This window comes from Neolamprologus brichardi, chromosome 14 (genome assembly GCF_056152115.1).
Source record: "Neolamprologus brichardi isolate AB-2024 chromosome 14, ASM5615211v1, whole genome shotgun sequence".
Classification (NCBI taxonomy): Eukaryota; Metazoa; Chordata; class Actinopteri; order Cichliformes; family Cichlidae; genus Neolamprologus; species Neolamprologus brichardi.
This window is the reverse complement of record NC_142117.1, coordinates 2,778,385-2,797,784: the sequence shown is the minus strand read 5'-3', so window position 1 is coordinate 2,797,784 and position 19,400 is coordinate 2,778,385. Positions and strand designations below refer to the sequence as shown.

The following is a 19,400-nucleotide window of genomic DNA, read 5'->3' as shown; positions in this document are numbered from 1 at the left end:
ATGCAACACAAACTACCAAAATTCAGTTAATAAAGTACACTGTGGTCATTTATCTGGCCTCGCGTTTGTTCATTTCATTTTCGAGTCAAAATCTCATTGGTGGTAGATTCTCCAGGAGGAGCCACGAATCAAATCACCATCACAACTAACCTCCTAACCCAAGGGGCTGGACAGCACAGGACCGGGCTGCTGTGTGCAGAGTTGCTCGGATTCATTGCAACTAAGATATGACAAAAGACATTTTACAAAAACAATAAAAGATCTCAAACACTTCCACGTGTCTAAATGTATGTCTGGCTCATGTTTTGAGCCAACCTTGAGAAGCGCTCGCACTGCAGCAGATGGATGCACAAAGTTATCAAAGTATTTCCAAGTGAGAAGAATCATCAAGAGATTCAAAGAGAGCCACACAGTACAGAACAAGCCTGGCAGGGAACCAAAGAGTCACTCTCAGCCTGCACAGAGAAGGTTGCACACAATGAAAGTCTCCACGTCTGCAGAAGAGGCTCCTTCCAGCCAACCAGAGATGGATTATGCAGACAGGAAGCGCGTCCTCTCAGATGAAGATCTTTTTGGCCGTGTTTGCAGAAAGAACATCAGGGGGGCTGATGATATTGATCCTGGTAGGTTTTGGTTTTTGTTGAAATTATTTGTTTGTTTGTAAAGTTAAAACAATGTAAGCATCAACAACTCTGTTTACACATCTGTATGTCTTCTTCTTTATAAGCACGGGGGCAGTGATTAGGCCTGTGGATGTGGATGGGGGGGTTCCTGGTGTGAGCAGTGACTGATGTGGGTTTCAAAGCCCTCTGTTGGAGCCACAGAAAATGTTTTGCTTGTGATGGTAAAAGTTGTGTTTACCCTTTAGGAGAAAGCTTTGTGTCATTCCCGAGGGAAACCTGTGTGGACTGGATGCTCCCATCTGGATCTGTTGCTGCTCCTGCACAGATTACGCTGTGGACCTTTTTGTAGGACTCTAACCTAACAGGTAACTAAAAGCTGGGAGTAAAGTAGGAGGGATACTGATGCATGCACTGCTTTTCCCGTCACTCACTGTAGAGCAACACAACTAGTTTCATAGTAATTTGCTTCTTTATTGATCTGTAATAAAAACTCTTTCTGTGCTATGAACTCCTCTGAGCACATTCCTCAAATAACAAACAAAGCAACATCTCAGTAAAGACATTTATTAACAGGCTGGAGAAGCTCTCAGTATTTAAAAGTTTAACACATACTTTACACTGTCATACATTAAAAATACACGTTAGACCTCAACACCAGTGACATCAGTATGGGAAAAGGCAACCAGTGTGCAGACATTAATGCTGACATGTCTCTGAGCTGGCAGTGACACCAGTGTGACAAAAGACCTGCTGAATCACAATATTCACGTTTAGATATTGAAAAATACAGCAATTACACACAAACACACTGTAACTGTATCTCCAAACCACAACCAAATTTGACTTTACGTTACAAATGAGTAGTTAATAACACAACAAAGCACCCAGGGGTAAAACTGACATGCAGTGTGCACACGGATATGATCAACAGGCTGTTTTTAGCAATCAAACACAGTCATGTTCAACATCATCGTCTTTAAACACTGTCCTTTGTTTTCTAATGATCAGTCATTGCTTTGGGACTTCAGCACAGTTTTTCCAGTCTAACCTTTCCTACTCTGTCTTTGGGAAGCAGTCAGGGAGTCAGAATTCAAATTTCTACTTTTGTCCAATCAGAAGTCTCAGATAACATATTTGTTGTCTCAATACTAAACAGTGAAAATCAGCTGGTCACTGATCTCCAGCTTCAGAAAAAGCTTTTTGCTCCACACTGTGGCGTTTACATGTCATTTGTTAGGCCCATAAATCCAGGCCTGGACATCGGGCGCTCGCCCCCTCCACATGGATCCCCGATTTGTCATTTCCTGTGAGGTCATCCAGCACCAAGACCTATTTTCCCATTAACGTTTTTGGGGGAATTAAATCATTAGGGCTTTGTTTTTTTTAACTATTCTATTTAAAATTGAATAATAATAATAATACAAAGTAAATACTGTACCAGCCTCAGTAAGAAACTAAGAACTCTTCCTTGCGTCCTTTCTTTGTATATCCAGACTCGCCTGTAGCTAGCAGTGTTCAGCTGTACTGAAACATACAAAACAAAACAGCTTTCCTCAAAGAGCCGCATGTTACTGTGGATCCTTCACATCTTTACACGTTACAGGACATCCTTCAGTACCTGAGTGTTTGAGAACGATACAGTACTTCAGTGGTTGGTGGACGTGTGGACTTGTAGTGAAACATTAATGTTCAGCGTTTCTTGTCATCATAAAGCACCCACCCCGTACCTTTTCTATAAGAAATATTGATCGATTGGTCTAAACTAATCACTGATCAACTCAAAAGGCATCGACAACAAAACACATTTATTCATTAAAAATCATTATGAATCATGATTATGATGTAAATGCACTTTTAAATAAACACATTTGCCTTTTATCCCACACAAACACAAAAAAATTACATCTGCGGTCACAATAATGTGTCTGAATTCAAATAAATATTTGCTTTCCGTCCTTTGGGAGATATCATTATGAAACCTGACTGCATCTTATAAAGTCTTAATTTCAACAGATTCATCTTGAATACGAATATATATAAAAGGGAGTCTATGTAAACAAAAATACATATCAGAGTTGTGCAATAAAAACATCTTCAGATGCACATCAGCACCAAACCTGTGCAGACTGCAGCCACCTGATGCGTTTGGTCACATATGGACAGTTTGTCTCTGTGGTAGTGTCACTGGTGTTAGTGGGCTTTGTATTTGCTGTGGAATCTCTCCAACAAGGCTCTCAGGATGCTCCCTGGGATTTGCTGATGTGTGTCTATCAGAGACTGGACTGCTTGCTGCACCTGCAGAGTAAAAACACAAACAGATTGTTTGAAGATCAACGTTTGGTGGAGAAGCAAAACATCCTCCACTAGTTTAATCAGTTATTAACCAATGAGTTCTTTACACTCAAGGACACTGTTAAGTATCCTACGGGGGGGGGGGGGAGGATTATTCTTTTTCATTTGAAGATTATTGGACCACTGCTACGTTTATTTACTTCCTGTGAGCTTAAATAGAGCTGCTTTCAGTTCTTAAAAGGTCTTCTTCTTATCAATGGTATTATTCTTGCATTACGTGCAGCTGCACTTCCTCCGTGTCCTGAGGAGGAAGGACCAGGACCAGGAGGTGGTCACATGCATACCTACATCCAAGTTTGAATGACCAACCGAGTACCCAGAGTAGATCACACAGTGAGGCTCTGATAAGGTCCAGAACCTTGCTGTGCAAACCAAAGCACTGCCGTGCTGTCACAGTGAAAGGAAGCAAAAGCTTACTCACTTTCTGTGCTAGTTCAGCAGCATCTATGTTGGGGTCATATGGGATGGGATCCCCGAGGAAGGTTCGAAACTTCACAGGAAATCCACCGTAAACAGGAGCTATAGGGAGACGAAATCTCTCATAGATCCAGCGGAAGAATCCTGGAGAGACACATCAGAGAAAGTTAGACATGAGCTCAGACAGCAGTGCTTTGTTATAGAAATAAAATGTATGAAAATACATTATTACACAGGACAGCATCATTAGTGTGATCAAGCTGAGCTCCACAGTGTTGTTCTAGGTTTAACTCAGACGCTTCAAACAAACATTCACACTTATTTTGATTCCCCGAACCTGAACAACAGAACACAGCAGCAATACAAAAACTACGATAAATGACTTTTAGTCTTTTTCATAGTGTCATGGTCCTGGGTCATGTGACCCAGTATTCTGAGTTTCTTGATGTTTTTGTTCCTTTCAGTCTAGTTACATTTCAGTTTGTCTAGTTCTTCAGTTTTCAGGCCCCTCTTCTGTGGAACCAGCTTCCAGTTTGGATTCGGGAGACAGACACTATCTCTACTTTCAAGATTAGGCTTAAAACTTTCCTTTTTGCTAAAGCATATAGTTAGGGCTGGACCAGGTGACCCTGAATCCTCCCTTAGTTATGCTGAAATAGATGTAGGCTGCCGGGGGATTCCCATGATGCATTGAGTTTTTCCTTTCCAGTCACCTTTCTCACTCACTATGTGTTAACAGACCTCTCTGCATTGAATCATATCTGTTATTAACCTCTGTCTCTCTTCCACAGCATGTCTTTATCCTGTCTTCCTTCTCTCACCCCAACCAATCACAGCAGATGGCCCCGCCCCTCCCTGAGCCTGGTTCTGCTGGAGGTTTCTTCCTGTTAAAAGGGAGTTTTTCCTTCCCACTGTTGCCAAAGTGCTGCTCATAGGGGGTCATATGATTGTTGGGTTTTTCTCTGTATCTATGAAGCGCCTTGAGGCGACTTTTGTTGTGATTTGGCGCTATATAAATAAAATTGAATTGAATTGTTACATTCTGTCATGCCGAGGTTACAGTTTTAATTCATGATTTATCAAGCTCCCCATTGGTCTCATCCCTGTGTGAAGTTTTCTGTGTTTGTCTAGTTCGAGTCATGTCTGGGTCTCGTTCTGTTTCCTGTTTTATTTTGAAGGATCCTTGTGTTTTTTGTTTATTGTATTTAGCTTCACGTCCCTGTCCTGTCATTATGTTAATTGTTGTCAGCTGTTTTCCCCATGTGATTCCGCTTCCCCTGATCATTCCTTATGATCCGTGTGTTTCTGCTCAGTCGGGGTCAGATCGTCTGTTATCCTCACCTCATCTTTTCATAGTTTCCGTTATTGTGTCACTGTTTCATAGCCTGCCTACTTACTCTGTGTTCATAGTGTCTTCATAGTTCTTTCACAGAGTGTCGTAGTCTCTTTAGTTTTCCCAGTTTCAGTGTTCTCCAGTGTTTTTGTCACGCCATCAGCCACAATAAAGGCTCGCTTTATTTTTGGAAACCTAGTTCTGTCTCCACCGTGTCTGCATCTGGGTCTACCTCTTCTTCACACCGGCGCACCCCGCCGTGACAGATAGGTTGCAAATATGTGCTGTGTTCCCTTGAACATTCAATTTCAATTCAGTTCAATTTTATTTATATAGCGCCAAATCACAACAAAAGTCGCCTCAAGGCGCTTCATAGATACAGAGAAAAGCCCAACAATCATATGACCCCCTATGAGCAGCACTTTGGCGACAGTGGGAAGGAAAAACTCCCTTTTAACAGGAAGAAACCTCCGGCAGAACCAGGCTCAGGGAGGGGCGGGGCCATCTGCTGTGATTGGTTGGGGTGAGAGAAGGAAGACAGGATAAAGACATGCTGTGGAAGAGAGACAGAGATTAATAACAGATATGATTCAATGCAGAGAGGTCTGTTAATACATAGTGAGTGAGAAAGGTGACTGGAAAGGAAAAACTCAATGCATCATGGGAATCCCCCGGCAGCCTACATCTATTGCAGCATAACTAAGGGAGGATTCAGGGTCACCTGGTCCAGCCCTAACTATATGCTTTAGCAAAAAGGAAAGTTTGAAGCCTAATCTTAAAAGTAGAGATAGTGTCTGTCTCCTGAATCCAAACTGGAAGCTGGTTCCACAGAAGAGGGGCCTGAAAACTGAAGGCTCTCCCTCCCATTCTACTTTTAAATACTCTAGTAACAACAAGTAGGCCTGCAGAGTGGGAGCGAAGTGCTCTAATAGGGTGATATGGTACTACAAGGTCATTAAGATAAGATGGGGCCTGATTATTTAAGACCTTGTATGTGAGGAGCAGGATTTTGAATTCAATTCTGGATTTAACAGGAAGCCACATGTGTCCCTAACCCTGGGAACAGACTGGCTATCATCCCAGTGCCAATCTGGCCAATCACGTCCACCCACAGCACTCAGGGCACATTTGATGACACAGTGCTTTAGTCTGCACACTTTAACTATTTTATCTCATTGTCATCCAACTTATAATTACCAATAACTGAACCTAACCACAGTCTTTGGACTGTGGGAGGAAACCAGAGGAAACCAGACGTCTCTGAAACACTCCTGGGGTGATGCGAGACACCAGCAGAGTTTTCCTGGAGGAATACTGTAAGTGTCAAAACTTACTGAGCGTTCCCAGAGATCTGAAGCCTTCCCGCACATTCTGAGTAAACATTGGAATTACTGGCTGAAAAACAGAGAGTGCAACACAAAGAGATGATTAGAGAGACGGTACCACAGAGTTATTAGCATCAAATGTTAGAAATGTAAAACATTTTATTAGAGTTTATATATATAGTTATATTGAGATGGCTGTTCATAAACACCAAACACATTAATAACAGAAGCTACATGTTACAGTCACTGTTAGCTGTACGACGAACAGCTCACAGATATGCATGTATTTGCAAACAAGAGTGTACATGTAACGGCTGCTACACATAATATATTTAATTTGTTTCAACAGGTTTCACTATAAACTTGTCTGGGGGGGTGAGAGGATCTTTATTTCGCCTGGGAAAGACTTTATAAAAAGCCCTCCGTTAAGCTGCAGCATCTTACTCATCACTGAGTGAAGAGAGTAAAACAAGCCTTGCTGCAGCAGGCTGACAGGAAGTCTGAGCTTAGAGCCTTCCTCTAATGAGAACTTCATGAACGTCTTCACAAATTACATTTAACCATTAGAGACAAACTTAATCACAACCATCTCACAGATGTAACATTAAATACAGCAGCTTTCAGTACCACTGATGCTTATTTATTCTGATCGAGCTAACGTCTGTAACGACTTCCTTCAAGCCATCACATGTGTTTTAGACCACACCCCTACAAGACTGCTCAAACACGTCCTGAGCATCTGAAGAGTTTCAGTCAGGTTTTAAAGTATTAAAATAATGTGACAGTCAAATGTTGTAAGTTTAGTTTCACTTGTAGGGCAGGAATGTACTGCTGTGGCCTGTTGATGGTTCACAAACACTTCAAACATTACCCGCTCTGCACTTAAATGTGACTAAATTAAACGGAAACAACGCACCACTCCAGAATCAATGGCGACCTGGGCAAAGCCTTTCCGTTCGCCCCAGAGGAGAGGGTAGGTCTCGTCACTAAACAGAGCTTCCCGGACTCCTCCCGGAGAAATCGCCAACAGGTGACCGTTCTTCAGAGCTCGAACACACTCCTCCTGAGGACCGTGGATCACGCTGAACACCTCCAAGAGCAATTTGAAACCTATAGTGATGAGACAAGACGACAGAGTAAGGAACAGGTCACAGGTAATCACCGATATTTTACCATTTTTGTAGCTAGCATGACCCAGAGTACTGAAAGTCTGAGGTATAAAAGGCCAACAGCAATGAAGACAGCAGTCTCTGTCTGTGGAGCTCCTGTGTTGTACATCAGCCAATCACAAAGGACCACCTAGTCCAGCGATGTAAACATCACATTTCCACCTGTGGTTCTACCTTCTATGCATGTCATGTAAGGGCGACTGACTAACAATCATGTGCTCGGTGTTGACTTCTTTAGTACAGGTTGTTATTTACGGTATCATCTCCAGCTTCAGACCTCGGTTGGAAATTTTGATCAAGAACACAAATTTTATCTCCATCATTTCTTCTTCTTCTCGATCTGCAAAGATTCTGGTGATAGCTAACATAATTTCTTTCTTTGCATGTTGAATGAAAATTTTCTATTAAGAAAATGATATTAGGGATGCACCGATACCGATACTGGTATCGGGTATCGGGCCGATACTGTAAAATGTGTGTGTACTCATACTCGTAAAAGTTAACCGATACCAACTTATTTCATTAATCAGAGGGTGGCTTGTCATTTCTGTTGTAGTTTTTTAGATTGGCCACCAGGGGGGCAATTATTATTTTATTTATTATTTATTTTATAATAATTATTTTGTTTGTTTGTTTACAATATGGACACTCTGCAATAATTTAAAAGTTTATTTTATTCTCAAACCTAATTCGTTTTTTTTTTTTTTTCCAAACAGAAGTGTTTATTTATTATTCTGAAAGCTCGAGACAGTGCCAATAGTTCAGTGATATTTTGTTAAATTACAATGTGGAGACTCTGCAATAATTTAACAGAAGTGCTTATTTTTCACTTGAAATTTTTTTGTGGTCATTTTTATTAAGATTTTATTTTTTATCGGCAGAGAATAAAATAAAACCTGTCTTCCAATTCATTGTATTTGTGTGTGTGTGTGTGTGTGTGTGTGTGTGTGTGTGTGTGTGTGTGTGTGTGTGTGTGTGTGGTAGAAGTATCGTTTTTCGTACTCTGTATCGGCAAGTACTCAGATCCAAGTATCGGTATCGTATCGGTTTGAAAAAATTGGTATCGTTGCATTCCTAAATGATATGATTTGGGTTGTTTGTTTGTTTTCAGCTAAAAAATAAAACAAAAACTGAGTGACTGTCCTACAAGTGGTTTCATGGTTTAAGAGCATGTGGAGAATAATGATTACACAGTAATTCTGTGTTTAGTGTGTGCTCCGTGCTAACGTTTGCACATGGGTCGGTGTGCACAGTACCTGGGATCTTAAAGAGGAAATGGTCGGCTACGGAGTGGCAGGTCCGTCCCTTCTGAATGATAACGTGAGCGAGGAAGTAGTAGTAGTCGACTGGAATGGCTCCGTGATAGTACACGATCAGAGCTGGTCCTTCATCAGGAATCTTTTCCATACCGTGAATCTCATACCCTAGTACACAGGCCAGATAACATTAGGGATAAATCAATTATGCATCGATGGTGCTGCATTAAACACTTTATTGTCATCTTCAGAGTTTGTGAAAAAAAGACTTTTTGATTGGTGGAGAGGTTTCACCACTGCAAGGCGATTCTTCAGTCCTAAAACAGCTGATGGAGAGTCTCAGGTGAGGGTTGGTGACCCACTATTAATCACACGAGTCATTGCGTGAGCCGAGGTATCGACCAGGGTGTGGTCTATTATGCCACACCCTGCTATCATGTTATTGAGGTCATATGAGCCAAGGTGTGGACAGGAAGGGATCTCACGACTGCCTCATCTGCAACGCCACCACGTGGCCTCAACAACGGTTGTTCACAGCGTCTCACAGCGATGTTGAGTCAACTGCTGTGTCCATAATTCAAACACTGGTAATCTGAACAGACTGTATGTGTGCAGCTATGCTTGTCCTGTTACGATGGCTGAACATTTGCAGAGTGGTTGTTTGCTGTCGCTTCTACACAGAGCATACACTACACTGTTTAGCTTGTGTTTGGGTGTTTTGTTCTTGGGATTCACGAGGACAGAAAGCGAAACCTGCAGTTTGATGTCCACGAGAGGCTACACGAAGCTCTCCATCAGCTGTTAGCATTGACCTCGCCTGTTGGATGAGGGGTGACAAACCCAACAAACCAAACAAGCACGACTAAGAACTTACACACATGTACAGTGCTGGCTTTAACCAAATGGAGGCTGTTACTGATAGCAGTGGATGTAGAGCATTGTGTCAACGTAATGAAGGACCTTGGTGTCCTACCATGCCAGATGGCTCCATGTCCGTCCCACAGAGTAGCTAAGGTCTTCCTGGCTCCGTCCCACAGGTTGTTACAGTAAGCTTCTTTCAGCTGATTCTTCCTCTGGTAGAAGAAATGAGCAGAACTTCAACACCTGCTCACACTTTCAGGAGATCACCAATATTCACTTTTTATAACATAAGTGAACATTACCTACAATGTAATGAAATTATCTACAAATAAAGACATAAATTGATATAATTAATAAATGCTTGACATTTATGAATCAACAAATAGGCTGCCTACAATGACCTCATCTGCACAAGACACTCCAGCGTCCTAAATAACACTAGAACCCATGAAATCAGCTGACCTGTTCATCAACTTTACCACAAACACACAAAAAGCATCATAAGCTCTTTAGCACTAATTTTAATCGTTGGGAACAAACACTGCGTTAATGTTATAAAAAATAAGACATCATGAAAATACAGTGAAACACATTTGAGCTTCACCTACTTCCAACTAGGGCTGCCACAAACGATTATTTTGATACTCGACTAGTCACCGATTATTTTTGCGATTAGTCGACTAATCAGATCATCATCCATTGGACGTAAAACGTACAGCTTATTGCACCAGCAGCATCTGCTCTTATATAACTATCATTAGCTTACAGCTTTAAGTGTTTAAGGTATGTGCTAACTAAAAATAAAGACAAGATGATAGTTTATTAAATTTTAATGAAATTTGCAGATTGTTTGGTGAAGTTTAATAAACTCCTTGCTATCTAAAATATAACAGGACACCGGAGTATATTCTCCAGCATCTCACACTTCTGATAATCAGCTGTCTGCTTGATGTTTATTCAGCTGTGTAAAAACTATAACTTTAATCTCAGCCAAACCGATTTACTCAGGAACAAATAAAATACTAAAAACAGCCAAACAATAACATTTTTAAGTTATCTAAGTGACTTATATATCATGTTTAACCTGAGTAGCGAAAGACAGCAGTGGGTTTGAAAACGATTAGCCGGGAGTCCGGTGTTCTCACCGCTCTAGTGAGCCTTGCCCCCGGCTAACTATCGAGCTAGTGGCTAACAGACGTCTCTGAAAACGTCGGAGCGCTTTTGAAAATATGTGGTGTCTTGATAAACTGAGCAGATATTTGAGGTTTACACAGCTACATTCTCGCCTGAAAATATGTTAAACGTTTATTTTGTGACCCAGAAAGAATAATAAGAGTAATATTAAAACTAAATAGCTGCCGCCATTGTTGGAAACTGAGCTGGGCTGCGCTATGAATTCTGGGACACAGCTTCTTCTTCTTCGGGGTTTAACGGCAGCTGGCATCCTTGTACATGCAGTGCTGCCATCTTCTGTTTCAGTCCGTTATTACACTCTTAAATCCTGCTACTTATTCCTGCGTCTTTTGGGATCTTACAAAGCTTCAAACGACGCGTCGACTATTAAATCAGTCGTCAACGATTTTGATAGTCGACGTAATCGTGACTAGTTGACTAATCGTGGCAGCCCTACTTCCAACATGCACGAATAAGATCTGAAGACATTAAAGCAACAGTTGTAAGCAGTGTAAAGAACAACTATTACTTTAATGACATATTTGGTTTCGCGGCTGTTATCTTGACCTTGACGAAGGCCACAAGCTGAAGCTTTGCAGCATCTTGGGACGCGGACTTGTTGGGACTTAAATATCTCGAAAATGAGAAAATAGGAAATGAAATCAGCCACAGAGCAAAGGTGACGTCAGTGCTGAGCTACAGAGCAATGATGTGAAAGAGCAACAGGTTGAAATCTTCATTATCAAACGTGCTTATCTGCTTATGATTAAATCAAAACTTTTAGATAATGATATTTCGTATTCTGTTTGTGGCTTAGCCACAGTCTCTGATCGCCTCCCCACTGACAGGATGTTCGATATCGAAGCTTCGATACTGAGCCGAGCTTCTGAAGTGCTCCAAACACCCAGGTCATGTGACCGTGACTAAATGAGACTTTGGTGCGGTTCAGCTCTGGTTTAATAGAGTTGGGTTTGTGTTGCTTCCATTTCTTACATTCACATGTATAAACAACATCCAATCTCTCCTTATTATTTCTGCTGTGGATTGTAAAAGCCAGCAGACACGACCAGTCAAAAGTTTGGACACAGCTTCTTATTTAATAGTTTCTTCTATATTTTTACTACTTTCTACATTGTACATATAAACCACCGCCTTTCCATATATGAAGCAACATGTATGAAATTATGTAGCAAAGACAAAAATTATAAATAATGGTGTTGGGACCATCATCTGTGTTGTGCAGCAGTCAGGTTGGTGCACAGCTGACAGCCATGTTTGACAGCTGTTAGAGTTCATATTATGGCAACAACCAATGAGCTAAGTAAAGAGAAACAACAGCCCATCATTACTGTAAGAACTGAAGGTCAGTCAGTCGGAAACTTTGAATGTGTCCCCAAGTGCAGTCAGAAAAACCATCAAGACTACGATGAAACTGTCTGACATGAGGACTCCCCAGGAAAGGAAGACCAGGAGTCCCTCTGCTGCTGAGGATACATTCATCCGAGTCACCAGCCTCAGAAATCACAAGTTAACAGCAGCTCAGATTAGAGCCCAGATAAATGCCACACAGAGCTCCAGTAGCAGACACATCTCTACATGTTCAGAGCAGACTGTGGGAATCAGGCCTTTATGGTCAAACAGCTGCTAAGAAACCACGACTAAGGAAAAGCAACAAGCAGAGATTTGTTTGGGCCAAGAAACACGAGGAGTGGACATTAGACCATCTGTGCTTTGGTCTGATGAGTCCAAATCTGAGACCTTTGGTTCCACTTTGTGTATGGATGGTCTCTACATGCATGGTTCCCACCGTGAAGCATGGAGTTGATGGTTTGCTGGTGTGGGGGCTTTACTGGTGACACTGTTGGAGATTTATTTAAACTGAAGGCACACTGACCCAGCATGGCTACCACAGCATCCTGCAGCAACATCCCATCATGTATTGTTCAACAGGACAATGACCCCAAACACACCTGCAGGCTGTGTGAGGGCTGTTTGACCAAGAAGGAGAGTGATGGAGGCCTCCACAGTCACCTGACATAAACCCAATGGAGATGGTTTGGGATGAGATGGAGCGCAGAGTGAAGGCAAAGGACCAACAGGTGCTCAGCATCTCTGAACTCCTTCAAGACTGTTGGAAACCGTTTCAGGTGACGACCTCATGAAGCTCATGAAGAGAACGCCAAGAGTGAGCAAAGCAGGAATCAAAGCAAAGGGCGGCTGTTAGGAAGGATCTAAAATATAAAACATGTTTTGAGTTGTTTCACACTTTTGTATAATAATTAATAACTAAATTCCATGTTTGTTCAATCATACTTTTGATGCTTCAGTGAGAATCTACAATGTAGATAGTCAAGAAAAATAAAGAAAAAGCGTTAAATGAGAAGCCGTGTCCAAACGTTTGACTGGCAGTGTAGAGTACCAATCACCGAAACAATAAAATCCAAAGTGTAAGACGGGGCAGTAAGAGAATTTATCATAAGAGTTGGTGCATTTAATTATTCGTTTATCATCCCTGGCTCTCTTCCACAGCATTTCTTTGTCCTATCCTTCCTCCCTCACTCTGACCGGTTGCAGCAAACAGCCTCCCTTCCTGAGCTGGAGGTTTCTTCCTGTTCAAATGGTAAATGGCCTGTATTTGTATAGCGCTTTTACTAGTCCCGCCTAGGGACCCCAAAGGGCTTTACACGTCCAGTCATCCACCCATTCACTCTCACATTCACACACTGGTGGAGGCAGCTACAGTTGTAGCCACAGCTGCCCTGGGGCAGACTGACAGAAGCGAGGCTGCCATATCGCGCCATCGGCCCTTCTGGCCAACACCAGTAGGCGGTAGGTGAAGTGTCTTGCCCAAGGACACAACGACCGAGACTGTCCGAGCCGGGGCTCGAACCGGCAACCTTCCGATTACAAGGCGAACTCCCAACTCTTGAGCCACGATCGCCCCACAAAGGGAGTTTTTCCTCCCCACCTTTGCCATAGTGCTGCTCATAGGGGGTCATATGATTGTTGGGGTTTTCTATGTGTTCTTTTTTATTATTATAGGACTTTTACCTTACGATATAATGTGCACTGAGGCAACTGTTATTATGATCTGGCGCTATATGAATAAAACTGAATTTAACTGAAGTGGTCCATGAGCCAAGGAGCTACAGAAAAACCTGGAATCAGCAGGTACTATTGTTTCAAAGAAAACAATGATTAATGGACTCTACCACCATGGCCTGTATGTATGCTCACCACACCCCACTGATAAAGACAAAGCATGCTGACAAGCCTGGGAAATAGTGGGAAATGCTAATAGTTTCTCCATACAGGACGTGGTCTGAAGTTGTCATTATCAACTTTTATACAAAGTATTAAATAAATTTCCCTGTGGCATTTTTCATTATCACACATTACTTAATTTATAGACATCAATGGTTGGATTTATTTGCATGTGTGGATTGGATGGGTAGTTACTAGGGGTGCAACGATACACAAAATTCACGGTTCGGTTCGATACTTTGGTGTCACGGTTCGATATTTTTTCGATACAAAAAAAATGTTCATGCCTTTTTAATTTGTCATTTATTAAATTTTCTCGGCACATTCTGCACCACCTCTCTGTGCGTTCATCATTTGTTTGAAGCCAGCTCACCTCCTGCAACCACTTTTCCGAGAATACTCGCTTCTTTTGTGGTTCGGACTCCTGACATTTCTTTGGAGGTGGAGGAACATCACAGTAATTGCTTAAAGGAGCTTCTTCGACATCTTTAAGAGTTCTAAACAAATGTCTGTCCTCCTCCTGAAAATCTTATGTACGCAAACACGCGTTGCAACTTCTTATCTTGTGCGCGTTTTTTATTTTGACAGCGAATGCGCACCTGCGGACCACTTATGTGCAGCCCTGGTTATTTAGCTCGTCATGTTGCAGCCACAGAAATTCTTTTGTCCATGAAACCATAAAGCTGCTCTTTCTTTTTGCCTTATAGTCTGATTTGTCATAACTTTTCCGTTTTGTGGTAAGCTTTTCTTTGGCTGTCACTTCTTCACGCTGACCTGTCTTATTTGTCTCAGCAGAACTAAAATATATATCCTGCTGCTTTTACACAGGCACTCACATAACGCTCAGCGATTCTCTGCGCGATCAACCTCTCACATGTTTAAGCTGCGGGAGATTTCACTTGTCATGTTTGCATAGTAAGCTAACGATTGATAAGTCGATGTCAGAGGAATTGGTGCGCAAATTATCATCACTCACCAATCAGTGCTGTCGCTCTCTATACACAGTTCGCGCGATTGCAAAGTGAAAGCAAAAAACAAGCGCAAATTCAAACGCGATTTCAATATGTCACATATTGACAGTGGCCGATGCCAATGACATAATTACCCAGCTACATTTCCGAAAGAATGCAAAAGCATTGACATAGATTTTTCCTTCCTACGATAGGCCGACGAGCAGAGCAGGGCAGCCCGACTGGAAAAATCGCTAGCGATTTTGCGAGCCCTGTATCTGATTGAGGAATCACTCATCTTTGGAAAAGAGAGTTTATTACAGAGAAAATCTCTTTCCAAAATAAAAGCTCTACTATACGCTTCTTCTGGGCTATATTCTCAGCAGCATATTAAACATATCAGGTCCCCATAAGGAGAATCATGTGCCAACAGCTGTCTAAATGACTCGGGTAAAGTTTGTAGCATGCGTGCTTGTTGTTTTTGTCTGCTTCCACTTGTCTTTGCACGAGGATGATGTCGGAGTAAATGTGCAGTCATATTCGTTGTGTTCCCACTAGTGCTGTCAGCGTTAATCTGAAATGAGGTTAACGCCACAACACGGCAAATCTCCGTTAACGAGCTACCGCGGATCGCCCCGTGTGTGGGGCTGGACGGCCAACACGTTAACAAGCTAACTGTGCTAACGCACTAGTTCCCACCAATGTAATTGAGCATTGCTGGCACATCCAACATACTGTTTTACTTTAGTCCATGACGCGCTTACCTTCAGGGTCATACTTCACATGAAAACCAAAATAGTTCCAGACGCCAGATCTGAATGAGGGTGGGGGAGGTTCAATTTGCCATGTTGCAACGAGCTTAACTTCTGTCTCGCTAGCTTGCCCTGCGCTCAGTGAATCTGTGTTCGACTACTCCGCCTAGGCTGCACTGTCGAGCGCAGATCCACTGAGCGCTCAACACAGACAGCACCGTCAGAAGGAAAGTTGATAAAATAAATTAAAAATGTTGTATTGTTCGATACATATGAGTACCGAACCGAAAGCACTGTATCGAACGGTTCAATATCGATACGAGTATCGTTGCACCCCTAGTACCTATACGTAATAAAGGAAAGTGTCTTTGTGGTTCAGATGTTGCTCAGAAGAAGATGATTTAAAAGTGTATCAGTCCACAGGCATGAAAGGAACTGTTGCGATTGGCCAGAATTAGCCCATAAAAACGTAACAAAGATTTTTAGTTAACAGTCTTTTCAAATAAACAATTTTTTTTGAGTAAATATGAAAAATAATGGCATGCCAGCTTTGTTTTATAGGACAAACCTTACGAGATCAAAAGCTTAAAAGTGAACAAAACACTTCCAAACTTGGAGAAAACCAGTGTGGTTGTTACAATAAACACAGTATCTCAGGATGCTTTACTTTATAAATTCATTTCTGCTGAGCAGCTTCATGAGTGTTAGAAGAACCTTTCTGAAGCACATTGCTCTTCACCATCACAGTTTGCTGTCTTTAAGAGTGTCAGTATTTTTCTTTTGATGTTTGTGGGGCAATTTCTCCAAAACTTGTGTTGATCACAATTATTGACAGGCTGGTATAATAAGTGGGTTTGAAATTGAGCAGGGCTTCTCTGCATCACTTCACTGCACCATCGAGATGTGGGGATGGCCAAGTTGGCCAGCAGGTGTCACTGTGGAGAGAGGTTTCAGATTGTTTCAAAACTTCGATACAATTTTGGCACAAATGCTTTGAATGTTTCACAAAGCCTTGCTTTCCCAACATTCCCAGTGACGTGTTTGGCCACATGGTCTCCTGTTTGGCTGTCTGAGTGTCGTTCAAAAACGATGTGCGTTTTACAGATAATTGGGAAAAAAACAGTAAGTAGAGTTTCAGTCTAACACGTCTCTCTGCAACAAAGAAAAACGAAGAGACAGCCTGACTGTCAGAAGTGTGACGTCGGTTTAGCTCAGCGGGTGAGCAGGCCAGCATATGCTGTACGGCCCGAGAGCAGCGGCCCTTTGCTGCATGTCTTCCCCTTATTATTTATCTAAAGTAGTGTTGGGGGTCATCGTGGCTCAAGAGTTAGGAGTTCGCCTTGTAATCTGAAGGTTGCCGGTTTGAGCCCCGGCTTGGACAGTCTCGGTCGTTGTGTCCTTGGGCAAGACACTTCACCCGTTGTCTACTGGTGGTGGTCAGAGGGCCCGGTGGCGCCAGTGTCCGGCAGCCTCACCTCTGTCAGTGCGCCCCAGGGTGGCTGTGGCTACAATGTAGCTGCCATCACCAGTGTGTGAATGTGTGGATGACTGGGTGGATGACTGGATGTGTAAAGCGCTTTGGGGTCCTTAGGGACTAGAAAAGCGATATAAAAATACAGGCCATTTACCATTTTGAACACTTTCCCGAGTGGATTAGAGAAAATCCAAAATAAATTCTAATTTGTGCATCCAATTTTTATTTTTTTAAGTAATGAAAGATGCTGTACAATCTTTCCAAACCTGGAAAAAGAACAGTTCAAAGAAATCATTACTTTTAAGAAAAGTGTGTAATATGTGCAATAATGACTTTTCTGGAGTAATGACCCCAACACTGGTCACAACAAACCATGCATGGATTTAATGTCTGTGACATACTGCTTAGAGTTTATCTCAATGAGAATCGATTATGAATTTGCTAAATTCTTATCAATTCCCATCCCCACTTAGGCCTCATATATAAAACTATAAAATACAAACTCAATACTTTGAATCAACTTCAACCAATGCCTGGTTTATTTTTTATAAACTGCTTGCCAGTCAGCTGTCCTGTTGATTTTGAACCTCTAAAACGAGGGAACTATGTAAAAAATAGCTGTGGACTCCTTTACTTAAATCTGAAAGTTTGCACTTCAATCAGACAGTCTCACAAATACTGCATAGACGTCGAGAAGCAAAGCTACTAACATGGTGTTTTTGTCCCAAACATTATGGAGGGAACTGCAGACGATAACTAAACAGTGAAGGTTACTCTATTTGTGTGACTGCGAGTGTAAGCACTGTTTACTTACCTTGTAGACATGAAGGAAGAGTATAGAGAGGTAAAGCAAGATAACGATGAGGAAAGGCACAATGAAGACGATGGCTAGGGGTGTGAAGACCCACAACAGGTATTCCAAGACACTCAGATAGTCCTCTTGATCGAGACCTGCCCATTCCTCCCATGCATGAAACAAACACACCTGTCGACCAGGACCAGAATGTCAATACTAACATCCAGGTGAAAACATCTCAATAATTACTGGATGGGTAACTTTAAAATACGTAACACGTTCTTGTGTTAGCATTGGTTAACTGTGTTATGTAACATTACAGTTGGACATCAAATACCACTGAGGGAGAATCTAGAGTTTCTATAGAAGCTCCTTTCAATACTTAACATGTGACGCAGTGATGGTATAACACTCTTACTGATACCAGGTGAGATCGTAATAACAAAAACATTTCAGGACAAATGATCTACATTTAAATTTAGAACGGCGTGGGGCCGAAATCTGAACGCCTCCTCTGTGGAGGAGTGGGCCTCAAAGAGGGCTGGAGAGACATCCCATCATGCACACTGTGGGACTTATTATCCACTTGTTGCCAACATATTGTGAAAAATCCATCCATGCATTTCCGCTTCTCCTTGAGGCGGGCTGGAGCCAATCCCAGCTGTGTAAGGGCACGAGGCAGGGTACACCTGACAGGTCGCTAGTCTGTCGCAGGGCCAACACTATGGGCGATTTAGACTCACGAATCTCTTTGGACTGTGGGAGGAACATGCAAACAAAAAGATCTGATGGTGCAACAGTGTTAACCCTCTATTATGGAAAATGTTATTCAAATAAAATCATGCATGAACACCAAAGCTGATGCTAAATAAATAATACATTTCTTTCTAGGTGAGCTCGGTTTCATTATCACGTCCTTGGACAGGGTGCATACCAAGAGAGAGAGCGTGTCCTCCGCGCCCGTCAGGCATGACTGGTTGCCTGACATGGTGCTCTGCTCTCCGCCACGAGAACTCCAGCTCAACCGACTGACGCTCTCAGGTCTCAGGCAGACTGCATAGAGAACACCTGCTGCTACGTAAGGAGGAGGTAAAGGAGGACACCGCTCACTCAGTTCTGTGACCACATTAACAAATACACAGTCGCAGTGGATTACGCAAACGTATTATACCAACTCCAATTTCTAGTAAAAACCAGCAGCTTTTTAAAATAAAATCAAATGACAGCAACTTTACATAGCATTAGTATCTAGAACACCACCACCGTGTTACTGGAATAGGAAGAGGCTACGTTTGATCAGCAAAATGACAACAGCTGGGGCTACGGTATAATAACTGACTGTGAGCTAAGTCTCATTGAAGGAGCTGGAAAATCTGACATTTCTCAATAAACCTCATAAAGCCAACTCCGCGGTTACAAACATAAAAACGGTACCTACCGACTGCTTACTCGGTAAAGCGCGCCATTAAAATGTAGCACGACATTCAGTATGACACCAGCAAAACCTATGCTTCTTAGAGCTATCAACTATCCTGTCCATCAACCCGGAACGTCGTCGGGCAAACACAGAGTCGCAGATTTCTATCCTAAAACTGTGAAAGAGTTCTACTCGCTAACAAGGAAGCGTTTCCGGGTCGACTCGTTCGCTTCAAAAT

General features: G+C 42.2%; 1 protein-coding gene across 5 annotated transcripts; it reads right to left on the bottom strand.

The window, feature by feature from the left end:
• Positions 1-1,251: 1,251 nt before the first annotated feature.
• On the bottom strand, positions 1,252-19,351 carry tmem68 (transmembrane protein 68). 5 transcript variants are annotated; one of them, XR_015719966.1, is made up of 11 exons: positions 19,184-19,351; positions 18,680-18,819; positions 17,764-17,934; positions 9,449-9,548; positions 8,476-8,643; positions 6,967-7,160; positions 6,060-6,120; positions 3,397-3,536; positions 2,741-2,918; positions 2,062-2,147; positions 1,252-1,952 (listed from the first exon to the last, which is right to left on the bottom strand). XR_015719966.1 is itself a non-coding variant. In XM_087850627.1 (9 exons), exons 2-9 carry the CDS (start codon positions 18,731-18,733, stop codon positions 2,814-2,816), a joined length of 993 nt encoding a protein of 330 aa, XP_087706753.1. In that variant the 5' UTR covers positions 18,734-18,819; positions 19,184-19,351; the 3' UTR covers positions 1,252-2,813. The 5 variants fall into 5 exon arrangements, 2 of the variants coding, with proteins under 2 accessions (XP_087706753.1, XP_087706754.1); XR_015719965.1 differs by having other exon boundaries at positions 2,062-2,918; XR_015719964.1 differs by having other exon boundaries at positions 1,252-2,147.
• Positions 19,352-19,400: the final 49 nt, after the last annotated feature.

Bases quoted from the DNA above. Each gene is read 5' to 3' on its own strand.
- tmem68 (XM_087850627.1), bottom strand. From the start codon at position 18,733: ATGTCAGGCAACCAGTCATGCCTGACGGGCGCGGAGGACACGCTCTCT. The intron at 17,935-18,679 runs GTATGCACCCTG...CCTGGTCGACAG, and splicing joins AGGACACGCTCTCTCTCTTG to GTGTGTTTGTTTCATGCATG. The intron at 7,161-8,475 runs GTACTGTGCACA...TCATCACTATAG, and splicing joins TTTCCTCTTTAAGATCCCAG to GTTTCAAATTGCTCTTGGAG.